The 13,634-nt window shown below is 33.7% G+C and overlaps 1 protein-coding gene across 1 annotated transcript in view; it reads right to left on the bottom strand.

Moving 5' to 3' along the window:
* Nucleotides 1–2,896: 2,896 nt before the first annotated feature.
* The window catches only part of LOC129222004 (dynactin subunit 2-A-like), a 40,963-nt gene continuing 30,225 nt past the window's right edge, over nt 2,897–13,634 (bottom strand). Inside the window, exons 10-12 of the mRNA XM_054856420.1 lie at nt 10,480–10,732; nt 6,494–6,585; nt 2,897–3,130 (exon numbers count right to left, since the gene is read on the bottom strand). Of these exons, the coding sequence (XP_054712395.1) occupies nt 3,047–3,130; nt 6,494–6,585; nt 10,480–10,732 (429 nt within the window). The 3' untranslated portion in view covers nt 2,897–3,046. The remainder of the gene's footprint in view (nt 3,131–6,493; nt 6,586–10,479; nt 10,733–13,634) is intronic.

A 13,634-nucleotide genomic window follows, 5' to 3' on the forward strand; every position in this document is an offset into this window, starting at 1 on the left:
TATTTAATGACGTAGCAGTTTATTGTAACAGAGTACTAAAATTAGTTTATCATTAAATAGTCGATACAGGTTGATAATAAAAACCAATACAACTTTGCATAATTGTTAAAGTAAATATTCAGCTTTTTCTATTTAAATGTTTATTTAAAATGCAAGTTCTAAAAATGAAATGCATGTAAAATATTCATATCTATTTATCTAGTTCTTTCATGTAAAAAAAAAAAGAACCGCATTTTATTCTACGGCCAGTAATATTTTTATTTAAGTATCGTCTGCTGTCAAAATTATCTTCTTGCTCGGTAAAAATGAATCCGGAAAATAAAACATTATAAAAAAACACATTCTTTGGATATAAAAAAAAGAAAATTGTTACGGATTACAGTTTTAACTGTCCGGAGTTTTGAAAATAGTATCTTTCAGGAGGTAAATTCTGTTAGATTTGTATTAACATAATAAAGCGAAACTGCTAAGTCCAACGAAAGCAGATGTTTTCAGTATTATTTATTGATACATTGAGCATGTTTGACTAAGCTATTTTTGTCGTATCTGTGCAGATACCCCTAAAAATGCTTAGTAATTGTCACTTACGGTGAAAATAGCTTAGTATATGAAAAGGTTTTGAAAAGAAAATTTGTCGTAACTACATTTATTAATTTTAAATTAAGATTTTTACAAAAATACTCTCTTACCATTTTTAGATACGTTATTTACGAAACAACTACCGCAAGTTGAGCATTTAATTAAGTCATAAATCAAAGAAACAAGTTGTAAAATTTTAATAATCAATTTCTCATTTTGAGCTCTGCTGCAGATACCACATCTGTGCTTAGCACGGCAGAGTACCAAACCACAGAGGAATTTAAAAGGGCAATACTTTCGGCATGGAACCATATGCCACTGCAGCTGTTGGAAACTCTTGTAAAATCTATACCCAGCCGCATATTCGAGGTAATTCAGAAAACCGGGGGCCCAACTCTTTTTTAAAAGTTTGTAGTTTACACTAATGGCTAGATTTAATGCAGTGTTAATTTTTAAAACGTTTCAAATATTGATTTTTTTTTTCTTTCAATTTATCCATGTTAATAGCAAAATTACATTTTCCTAAATCTATGCTTTTGTTTTACTGAAGTAATTGCAAATGTAACTTAATTAAACTCCAAAAAAAATTAAAATTTTGTCAGCTTATAATTGTGTTTATGCAGTATTGTAAGTTTTTAATTTTGTAATTCAGCATTGGTTCATTTTTGGTTATTGAATGATTAAATATTTGAATAAAATTCTACCAAACTTCAGAGTTCCTTACTTTTGAGTTCATACTTTTGTCCAGGTTTCATGCATTAGAAAGATATTAAAGTTGAGATTTTTTTAATTAAATTATTTATTTTATAAAGTTTATGAGTTATACTGAAGTTAGGACTATTTAGTCAGTTATTTATCTTTACTGGAACAAAAAGTGTTTTAACTGAGTTAAATTATGATTGAAAAAATGAAAAAAAAAAAGAGTTTATAATTTTGTCCAGCGGTGCATTTGTTTCTCATTAATTTCCAAAAACAAAACTTTTATCAATCACTGATGGCAACATTGATTCATTCTATGGCGTTAAATTAACATTTTGGAACGAAACTTTCTTATATTCCTGGATTTTTTTACCTCTGAGTTTATACTTTTGTCTAGGTTTCACGTAATGATAAAATATTAAATTTGCAAATTATCTAATTTTATGAATTTTTTAATTTAATTGATAAGATGTGCTAAATTTAGAACTATTTCTTCAACTATTCATCTTTACTTCAATGAAAATAACTTAAACTGAGTCTATACTTTTGTCCACCACTGTATATATGTGTGTGTGTCCATATTTATCTAGCTTATTGAGACGACCTTGGCCTGTCCTGTAGTGCCGAAAAAGAGGTATTTATGTATTTAACACAGGTACGTGTTTTACTCTTTCAAGAATGTTTGAGTTGATGGTTGGAGAAATTGGCAAAAAATTAAAAACTCATCTTTGAGAGTGTACGGAAGTTATGAATCGAATCAGGCAGAAAAAGATTCAAAGTTTTCTGGGGATTCCATTTTACCCAGTTGAATCTTTTGACTTCAACTAGCAAATACATTATTATGTCAGTTGTATCTTTAACCTCATATACGAGGCGTATTTTTAAAGTAAGTTCCGTTTTGATATAAAAAAAGAACGAGTACAGATAGAGCAAAGAAATTTATTGCACAAAAATCTACCACCCTAACGCTATTTTTCGACATTGCTCCCGTAATTTTCCAAACATTTGTCATAGCGTGGTACAGGTTTTTGTATACCTATTCATAGAAAATTGCCGCCTGTGTAGTCAGCCATGGGATAACATGTTCTCTGAGCTCATTATTGCTGTTGTGCCACAGACCACCATGGAAAGACTTTAGATGCCGAAACAAATGAAAGATGCTGCGAGCGAGGTGAGGACAGACCAGAGGATCTTCAAAAACGCCCCAGCCAAAGCCCTGTAAGAGTCCTCATGGTCGACTAAACGGGCGGTAACTTTGTACGAATAGGTATACAAAAACCTGCACCACGCTATGACAAATGCTTGGAAAATCACGGGAGCAATGTCGAAAAATAGCGTAAGGGTGGTAGATTTTTGTGCACTAAATTACTTAGCTCTATCTGTACTCGTTCCTTTTTTATATAAAAACGGAACTTACTTTAAAAACACGCCTCGTAGAAGACTATATTGATCAAATGCGGTTAACATTTGCTTGTAGTGTCATTTTGACTGTTCCTGCAATGAGAGACTACCATACTGCAGAGTGTGGTTTCATACATTGAGTACTGAAAGTACAGGTTTTTGGAATGTCATATCCAAACAAAATAAATGAAAACATGTAAAAAGGTAATAGGTTTATTATAATTTTGCTTGCACGCGAAAAAAGCAGCCATATTTAAAATTAGAAAGCTAAATACAATCAAACATAAATTAATGAAAAATTTAAAAATGTGATCACAGATCAGATGCAAAAAAATCCTATAAAAAGCGAAACTAATGAGTTCCATTATTATTTTAAAGCAGATAATCTAGTATTTAAGCTGGATATATTAGCTTCAATCATTTCAGTGTTCTTCACAAAGGTGGCTTGTACCTGAAAAAGAAAAGGGTAATTTTGAGGATTTTAAGCACACACACTTGCATAAAAGAGTTAAGAGCCATTGTCTGTAAGAATCAGGCAGTTTAAAGCATTTGTGATTGTTGACATTCTTAATTTTTTTTATTTTCACATATGTTGTTCCTTATCATGAATGTAATGTAAATCCGAAATTTGAGCTTTGTCTGACTCACCATTTTTGAGAAAACATTTTTGTTTAGGGGGCGTGGCACATTTTTGCCGGTTTTTCAAATTTACAGTTTTTAATGTGCTTGTTGCTTGAAGCGCCCTTATAATGACATGGATTTTTTAATTCCATATTACTATATGGTCTTGTTAGATACTGTTACAGCTGTCAAATCAGTGACACTACGAGGGCGACGCCCACAAACTCCGTTTAAAAATGACCGAAAATGAATTTTTTTCTCTATTCAAGGCCAATTTTCTCAAAGCGCCTTCATGATGACACCAACATTTTTAGATCATTTTCTAGCCTTACATACATCAAAAATATGTATAAAAATCGGCGTCACTATAAGGGCGCCAGCAGATATTGGAACTTTTATTCAATAAATTTCACAAAAACACATATTTAGAATCTAACTACAACTGTCGCCCTCATAGTAGATATCTGATACTACATTAGGTTGATAATCAACATGTTTGTCTAACATTTGCACAAAAAAAATCGGTGTCACTCCTATTATTTTTGTAAATATAATCGTTCCAAGTTAGTAAGTTATGGCGTTTTTTTTATATTTATTTATTTAATATTTTCACACCCAGATTTTTTTTTGTACATATTTATTTTTAATTTAATACAAAGAAGTGTACCTTATAACATAAACAGCTTTGGGCAGCAAGAGAGTCTTTTTCTTGAATAGAAAATGCCCGTTTTGATATAGGTACCAGGTGGATCTATTGTGCATAACATATCTAGACTATTATACCAATACTCGTCTTGTTTTTTCCGGCCAAACAAATTTATTTTTTCCAATTGTTCTTGACATGCATTTGACATAAACTTGCAAATGGTCAACTTCTACTCTTTTTCTGAGATACCATGTTTTCCCATGCTTTAGTGCTACAAAATTAGCAGTTTTCAGTAAGAGATGACCGTCTATCTGAAATTGGTTTGACTTGATTCTTAATGTTTTCTTCGTTTTGGTCTACGTTATCCTCAAATTCAGTTTCAGATTCTGAATGTTCGCTTTCTTCAATATTCTCATTTGATGTATTGAGAAAACATTCGTTTTTTTGTTTCTTCCATCGAAAAAAAAGGATAGGATTTGTTTCATAGTACAATACTCTGAAGCAACGAACAGTTTTTTCCCCGTTACGAACTGCATTTCTCATCTAGTGTGCAACTTGATAGGAATGTTGTTTTTTTCCCAGTATTTTCACCAATCGTAAATTGTTCTTATAAATACTCGTTCTGCTTTGAAGTGAACTTGAACTGAGTTCGTAAAGATAGGGACCATCCAATTTCATTAAATTGAACTTTTGGCAATGCAGGGGTATTTATTAGTTGAAAATTTGAAGCATTTATATAAGATGTTTGTAAGAGCTTCTCTCTATACATCTTTCGTATAAAATCCATTTGCAAGTTGAGGTCAAATGTATGTCAAGAACAATTGGAATAAATATATTTGTTTGGCCGAAAAAACAAGATGAGTATTGGTATGATAATCTAGACATATTATGCAAAATACATCTGCCTGTACCTATATCAAAACGGGCATTTTCTATTCAAGAAAAAGATGCTCTTACTGCCCAAAGCTATTTATGTTAAAAGATACACATTTTTGTATTAAATTAAAAATAAATATGTTCAAAAAAAACTGTCTGGGGGTGAAAAGATTAAATAAATAAATATAAAAAAACGCCATAACGTACTAACTTGGAACGATTATATTTCCAAAAATAATAGGAGTGACACCGATTTTTTTTTTGTGCAAATGGTAGACAAACATGTTGCTTATCAACCTAATTTAGTATCAGATCTCTGCTATGAGGGCGACAGTTGTAGTTAGATTTTAAATATTTGTGTTTTTGTGAAATTTATTGAATAAAAGTTCCAATATCTGCTGGCGCCCTTATAGTGACACCGATTTTGATACATATGTTTGATGTATGTAAGTGTGGCTAGAAAATGATCTAAAAATGTTGGTGTCACCATGAAGGCGCTTTGAGAAAATTGGCCTTGAATATAGAAAAAAATTCATTTTCGGTCATTTTTAAACGGAGTTTGTGACCGTCGCCCTCGTAGTGACACCGATTTAACAGGTGTAGTAGTTTCTAAGAAGACCATATAATAGTATAGAATTTAAAAATCCATGTCATTATAGGGGCACTTAAAGCAACAAGAACTTTAAAATCTGCAAATTTGAAAAACACGCAAAAATGTGCCACGCCCCCTAAATTAAAAAATTTATTTTCCGAAAAACGGTAAGGCAGACAAAGCTCATATTTTGCACAAACATTACATTCATGATAAGGAACAACATTTGCAAAAATAAAGAAAATTAAAAATGTCAACAATCACAACCTGCCTGATCCTTACAGACAATGGCTCTTAAGTTATAATCTAACCTATCTATTTTTAGTAGAACAGATTGCATTACAAATAAAATAACAAAGATCACCTCAGTGAGACACGGGCACATGCAAATTTGCCAGTAACTTAGGCTGTGTCTAGCACGTCAAATTTATTCAGTGGTTAATATAGAAATAGTGTGAGAGGGAGATAGAAGCCAGCTCACAGAACATTGCCTTGTGATGTAAGTACAATCACACAATTTAATTCTTCGCCTACAATAATGGGAGAGAATATCTCTTCAACTGGGCGTTAAGTAAAAATTCTGTTTGAATTAAACTGAATTGAAGTAATGATCGAAAAGTCGATGTTTTTCAGTTTTGATAATTTACTTCTAGAATAAATAGAACACACATTATTATTACAATTCATTACTCCCCATAATAGTTTTTTTCATTAACAAATTTTTAAAAAGACAAATCATAGCCTAAGTTATGACTGACACCAGCAAATATTGCTCTTCAGTTCATTTACATTGGCTTGAATTCCATTAAAACGAGAGTTCCAATATTTTACCAATTTTTCAATAAAAATTCCATTATAAATCGAGTATTTCTAACACATGTAAAAAAAAAAAAAAAAAATCCAGCATCAGTAGCTACCCTTTAAAATCAAAAATTGATACATGTTGAAACATTTGGTAATGATTTCTCAAAAATTTACACTGATATTAATTTAGGAGACGATACATTATATATCACACATGGATGCACAAGGAAAAGGTATCAGTCTTGAAAAAATAAAGTACTTTTGTACAAACTTACTTCTTTCAACAGGACTTCATTTCCTTTCAAAGAATTTGCTATTTGTTGTTGAGTGGTATCCAATTGAGTTAAAGCTTTGCTAAACTGGAGAGCTGCAAAAAAAAAAAAAATTGAATTTTGACATTTTGAATTCAAATTATGTTTTTTGCAATCACAAGTGTGTATGTAGGCGTGTGTGTTTGGGCCCAGGCATGAATGTGGGTATGTATGTATATGTATGCGTGTGTGTGTGTATGTATGCGTGTGTGTGCAGGTGCATGCATGCATGTGTGTGGTATATGGGCGCAACCTGGAGACGTTTTTGTTAGAGGAGCAGCATCATGAGGCCGGTCGAAGGTGGTGCTGCAGAGGGAGGCGGGGGAAAAGAAAATCATAGGACATCAAAAACGGTTGCATTTGAAAATTAAATGAATCAATTAAACAACGTTTTGATGCATAAAAATTGCAAAATTACTGCAGACATGTGTTTCAGCATTACAAGGATTACCTTTTTCAATGCAAAGAAGTGTGAGCTTTTGGATGAAAAGTCTCTTTTCTGGGATGACTTTCCGTCCAAAAGGTCATGCTTCTTTGCATTGAAGAAGGTGTTCCTTGTAATACCGAAACACGTGTCTGCAGTAATTTTGCAATTTTTATGCATCAAAATGTTGGTTAATTGATTCATTAAATAAGTGCATATAATCAGTGGCATAGCTAGTATGGGGAACACCCCGGGCGGTAATTTATGGTGTCATCCCCCCAACCCCTACAAACGTTGAAAAAAAGGTTTTAATATTCTATGTAAACATGAAATTCAATTTTCAGAAACAAATACATTTTTGTTAAGACAAGTTAAGTTTTAATTTGGCTAATGTACAAACAAAAAATAAAAACTATGAATGCTTTTTATATAACTTGCCCTAGACACATGTGCTGTCTGTCATATGCAGGCTGTCGAGAGGCCAAAAGAGTAAGGGGGTGTATGAAATGGACGGCCCTTTAATTATTTCAAACATAGGGAAAGATAATGGGGGTTCAGTCTTTTGGTATAAGAGGAAGTTACAACTAGGTCTAGGTATTGACAATATGAACCTAATTTTGGGTATATTACTCACTCCATGATAAGGGGGGTGAGTATGGGGGTTCCCCCCAGAAAATTTTCAAATTTGTAGCCTTAAAAATGCATTTAAACTTCTTTTTTTTAAAAAAAAAACTTGGAATTGCACTATGTGTGTCACCCTCCAGATGGGTGAAACCCGGGGCAGACTGCCCCCCCCCCCCCCTTGTATTGGCGCTGGATATGTAATCATCAAATTATTGTTCTTTATTATGTGACTAGCTGCATTGCCCGGCTTTGCACGGTCTACCTCGAAAACAAAAGTTGTGTCAAGTGGTACATGTTCAACAATCAGGCTTCAATTAGGGGGAGGAAAGAAAAAAAACTAAAATTTCCATCCAAACAATCATTTTTAAAGAAAGAAAACGTCAAATCAAAAATTCACCAACAAATTAAATGCAACTTTCCTGATTACCTTCTGCTGGCGGTACAAAAAGAAAGAAAGAAGATAAATCACCAAATAATAATCAAAAAGGGAAAATTTTACCTCAAAATGAAAACAAAATTTTATTTAGTCACAGCAGAGTAAAAAAAAGTGGTAACCTTCTGAACGCTAATTTTAAATGAAATCGCGCTAACAATAATTTTTTAATTTAAAATTTCTCTTCCATTAAGCTTAGCAGTGCTTTTTACTTTTTTCCCAGTGATTTTGCAGCCTTTTTTTTTCAATTCAGAGGAAATAAATGAACTTTATGAGGGTATTTTTTTGCGGCGTTTCGAATGGCTCTAATTGCGAGTTGATCACATAATTATTTCGGATAGAGAGCATCATTTAATGCCATTTTCGGGACCTAAAATTAAAGTTTGAACGGTTCGGTTCTTTATTGGTGTTCGAAAACCCCCTATGTTTCTTCTCGGGTGCCCTGCCAAATTTGATCCAGATCCGACGAAAACTGGGGTAGTATTGAGAACAATACACACACATATAAATATATTCTCTGTTTTATTTATATAGATTTGAAAAAAAAAAAAAAATCATTAAAAGATCATTCAAAACTTTTATGCAGACCATTAAAAATTCAAGCTTTTTTATTTTTCACTTAAGTATTAAATTTAATAATATTCCTTTGAGATATATATGGAACTGATATCAGTTGTCTTGGCAGTGTTGCGCATTTCCTTTCATAACTCTACCAACTGTTACATAAGGAAGTCTTTATGTAATAGAGTTATTGATAAATTTTTTTCAAATAAACATTTGGAGAAATATATTATCAAATACTCATTAAAATTAATAATATTTATATCTATGCATTACGAATATTTCAGTAAATACGAATTGATTAGATTACATCCCTTTAGCTTTTAGCATACTTTTTAGACAGTCCAAAACCCAACCCTGCAAAAAAAGTATTCAAGTGCAAGCACTTAAAATTTTTAAATGCATAATTTTGTGCTATAAATTTGGAACAAAATTCTCTGAAAGAAAACCAGAAAATACCCCGCCCCCCCTCCAACCCCCTAGTGTCCATTTCTAATTGGCAGGGCTGCAGAGTCGGAGGGAAAATGACAGCCTCCGGGAATTTTAGAGTCTTTGACTCCGATTCCTTTACACCAAATTCTGTCAGACTCTGACTCCGCAAGCACTAACAGAGTTGCAGAGCCAGGGGAGGATCAAAGGGTCAGCTGAAAGCTGAACCCTTGTGACAAAAATTTTATTATGTTTACTATTAGTACTTCATTTTCTTAGATCCAAAAATGTAGTGGAATTAAGGTGCTTGGTTCTGTAAGGTATTTCTTCTTTGCGCGTCAAAACTCAGACTTCATTTACTGGGCTATTGCTATTTTGAGTTTTTTGTTCCTTTTCAAAGTAACAATCATTTCTAATGAGTTAAACGTTTTTTCAGAGCACCCTTCCACCTCTAACCACATTTGTGTATTGTTTATGCTTTTCTAACTATTTTATAACTGTAATCTCATACATCCTAAGCTCACGGTCGAGACCAGTCGGTCTGCCGAAAGTAATATAGCTTTTGATAAACATTTGAAAGAATATGATCCATGGCGCTGGCTGAGCCACTGGAAAAATTAGAGGAAAAGGGACAATAAGAAAAGGTTTCAATCTCATTTAAGGGGGGGGGGGGTGCTCCATCACCTTTGGGGGGATATGCTTAATTGATACTTTTTACTTAGGAGCTAAAGCGCTGGCGATTGAGACTTGAACCTGCTTACAAAAATCTTTGGATCCGTGACTGTAGCAGACTTAAAGGGAAAATAACAGACTGACTCTTGGGATTTTAAACCTTCAACTCCCTACTCTGTCTCCTTTACCCCAAAATCGGCCCAACTCCGACCCCCTGCTAACGAGAGAATCGACGGCAATGATATCATGACTAGCTGTGTCACCCGTTTTTGCACAGTCCACCTCGAAAATAAAAGTTATGTCAAGTGAAAGGTGTTCAACAACCAGGCTTGAACTAAAAAAAAAAACAGTAAAATTTTGTGGCAGATTGCAGAAAAATAACCAAAAAGGAAACATTTTAAATCCCCTGATTACAGGAAAAGCCTTAAACAAAATCCAGAACTTTATTTGTTCATATTTGAGAAAAAAAATGACAACAGATTTTTCTTCTCATCGGGGGGAGGGGGGTTTACGAATTTTAATAAAAGCATTGTTGCGGAAAGTTGAGATGAAGCACTGAATAATAATTTGAATGGAGGAAAGCCTTCGAAAAACAGGGATTTTATGTCGAAATGTAAGTGTCATAATTAATAGTTTTTAATTGATATCTCTGCTAATTAATATCGGAGGATTATATTAGATAGGACAGGAAGTTATCCATCGATACCTGGTTCGATGGTCAGCTCACTGTCGTTCGGGAGAAGAAACTTGGACATACAAACATACATAGATACATACGCTCAGTTTTTAATTACATAAGATACCCACCTTGCTCGTGCAGCTCCTTGAGGGAGACGAGCCTCTCGACCACCTGCGGCAGGCTGGTGCTGAGCTCGTCCACCTTTTTCGCCAGTTCGTAGAGCTCGGCAACCCTGTTCTGCTTGTCGGCATCTTCTATCTGCTGCCTCTTCTCCGCCACCTGTTGCATGCACTGGTGCAGGAGCACCAGGCGGCCCTCGATCTGGTCCAGGTAGCCCGCATCCAGCAGGTTCAGCTTCGAGGACAACATGCCGATGGCAGCCTGCAAAGAAGGCGAGCTGCATCAATGCTAACTACCATAAATGCACCAACTGTTTGACCATGGATTTGTAGCGGGCCCCAAAGCAGAATATTTGACCATGTTCTGCAACGCAAAATCATTTGACTAAAATTGTTCTGCAAGTAGTACTTCAAGCATTGTATATACAAGCAACCAACGTGACCTTTTCCACAAATCGGGATCCCTAAATCAAAATTGATTCATACAGGAGGTTTTTTTAAACTTCACTGTTACTATGCATTTCTGTGTAACCTTAACTGATTGAATTCTCCAAAAAAAAAAATTTATATGCTTTCTAAAATGCATAGAAAGAGCAAAGATACAAAATTTTATAAAAATCCAAATGTAGGTTTCAAACCAAGGGGTTTTTTTTTGGTTGATTTTACATGGCATGAAGGAGTTTTCGACCAACTCAAGATATAACTTTGCACAAATTCTACAGATTTCTTTTAGTTCAAAGTATATCTACAGTTCTTGCATTGCATATGACTTATCGAATTCAACATTTTTCACAAGCTTTCCGCCAAATTATCGTTTATTTTTCAAATTTAAAGAAACCTGCAAAATTTGGTCAAAATGTTATCTTGAGTTATGGAAAATATTTGCAGAAAATCTGCATTTTCTGCAGAAAATTTGAGTTTTACTCTCACATTTGAACAGAATTGTTCTTCAGCTCAGGCATCTGTTCTGCGACGTACGTCGCAATTTTAGTAATATTCTGCTTTGGGGGTAGCGGGTATTTGAAGTAGCTTAAAATTATTCAGCGGAAATAACACTACGTGAGAATAGAATGGACTTTTGATTTTATTTGGTTTCTAAATATTGCACTCGACGATAAAATTGTCAGGGCGTCCAAGGTCCAATAACCTAAATCCACTAGAGAAAAAGTTATAAGCGTTTTTTAAGTTGGCGAAAGTGAAAAATTTTATCGCTTTTCCATTGTTGAAATTCATTGTTAGAAGCGTGAAACATGCATGACAAAAAGTCAGCAAATAAACTTAACATGATGGCAAGCGACTCGCTTGCGTGTCCCGACAAGGTTTATATACTTTTATGTGATACATATCACGTGACACAAGATTTACATTTTTTGGCATTGCCAGAGATTGTACGTGATTTGGCAATCGGCCAAGTTAAGACGTTTCCTTCTGAATGAACCTAGCAGGGGAGAAGGAAAAATAGCAATGTGATTTTGATGCACGCAGTTCATAATTTCACTAGGGCCTTATTTATTCATTTATTGTCTTCATTGAGGTGAAAATGAGTGGAAACAAAACAAGTTTCTATGGAAAGAACAAAAAGAAAATAAAATGTTTTCATTTCGTTCGGAAATTTAAAAGCAAAATCGTAAGCTCAAAATTATGTTGTTAACAAAATAAATCAATTAATTTTGTAGTGAGAATATAGATCGAGTATAGTTTTGATTTAAAAATTATTGCAGTGAATAAATTGTCATTAAAAAAAATCTGGGTCGAAATAATTAAGAGGCAAATGGGCACATCAGTATCAGAAAAACTACTATCCTTAAAAGATAATAGGCGCTTCCATTTCCGCCAGTAAACTGGATATTAGCCTTTCCATATAATTGGTGGTCAGACCAGTACAGGGTTTACCATACATATGTGGTGGATCCATAAAATTATGAACTTCAACTACAAGTATGGACTTTTAATTTTCACTTAGTGTGATTCTTCACAAAATGGGCTCCATTGCTTGGAGGAGCCATGCTTGTTGAGTCTGCTGCCTGTACTCGCTGATGGGATTTTGATGTCTCACACACAAAAATGGTCTGTGACCACAATTTGCCATTGATATTTCTAACTTTTTACAATGTCTTTATTTAATAAATCTTTTCAGCTTTTTTTCAATATCATATGTTATTTTTAAGAAATGTTCCTGGCATAGCGGTGGTGCACTTGACAATGTTTATTCATCTGATATTTTCAATTCATATTTTTGGAACTGTGATAGGACACTATGATAGTTACAATACATAAAATTATACTTATTCAACTTAATATTCTATATTTTATTTATGATGATTTATTTTTAGTTTTATTAATCCAGAATTTTGTCCACAGCCGTGACCCTCAAAGTTGTGCCATCTGATTGCGAGTAGGTGTTATTCTAATTAGTCTTTGAAGGGGAGGGGAGGTTATGCAATCAACAATGTCAAAGTTTTGAGAAAAATTGCTATTTTCCCAAAAAAACATGCAAATTCTGAGAGGAAATCTCCTTCTGTAACAGACACCAGAGTATGGCCTGATGTTTTCTGGAGCATTTTGAAACAGTTAGACATTAAAGGCAACTTTCCCCAACATTTTCTATTTTAAACTGTCTTATTCATACTTTAATAGTATGATAGAATCTATTGGCATAAAACAAAAGAAAAATTATTTAAATGTTGTACCGTTACTAAAAATTAAAATAATAATAATAAAAAACATTTAAAATGACTTACTGACTTAATTCTAAGTGATCCAGCAACTGAAGGTAACTTTGAACTGAGCAAAGAATGGGATGTAAAATGAATTATTAAAACAAAAGCAGAGTGCAATTTGGAACCAGAAGAATAACACTTCTAAATATTTCGGAAATCCACCCCATTATTATTTCTTAGAAAGGAGTCGCAAGATTTCTGTCATTAATAAGTCTCCAAAACACAACTTTAGGCAATCTTTGATCACTTATAAAGGGGTCATGACCCCTGCTCTGAATTCACACAGGGAGAAAGTACAGGGAAGAAATAAATTGTACAGTACAAGTCAATTTTTGCTCCTCAACTGTAACTTTTAATTCCCACTGATGAGGCCAGCGTCGACTTAAACCTCATTACCTTCAACACATTTAGTATAAAAAAATATACTAATTGTACGCTTCTGAC

The sequence above is a fragment of the Uloborus diversus genome, chromosome 5 (assembly GCF_026930045.1).
Source record: "Uloborus diversus isolate 005 chromosome 5, Udiv.v.3.1, whole genome shotgun sequence".
Taxonomy (NCBI): Eukaryota; Metazoa; Arthropoda; class Arachnida; order Araneae; family Uloboridae; genus Uloborus; species Uloborus diversus.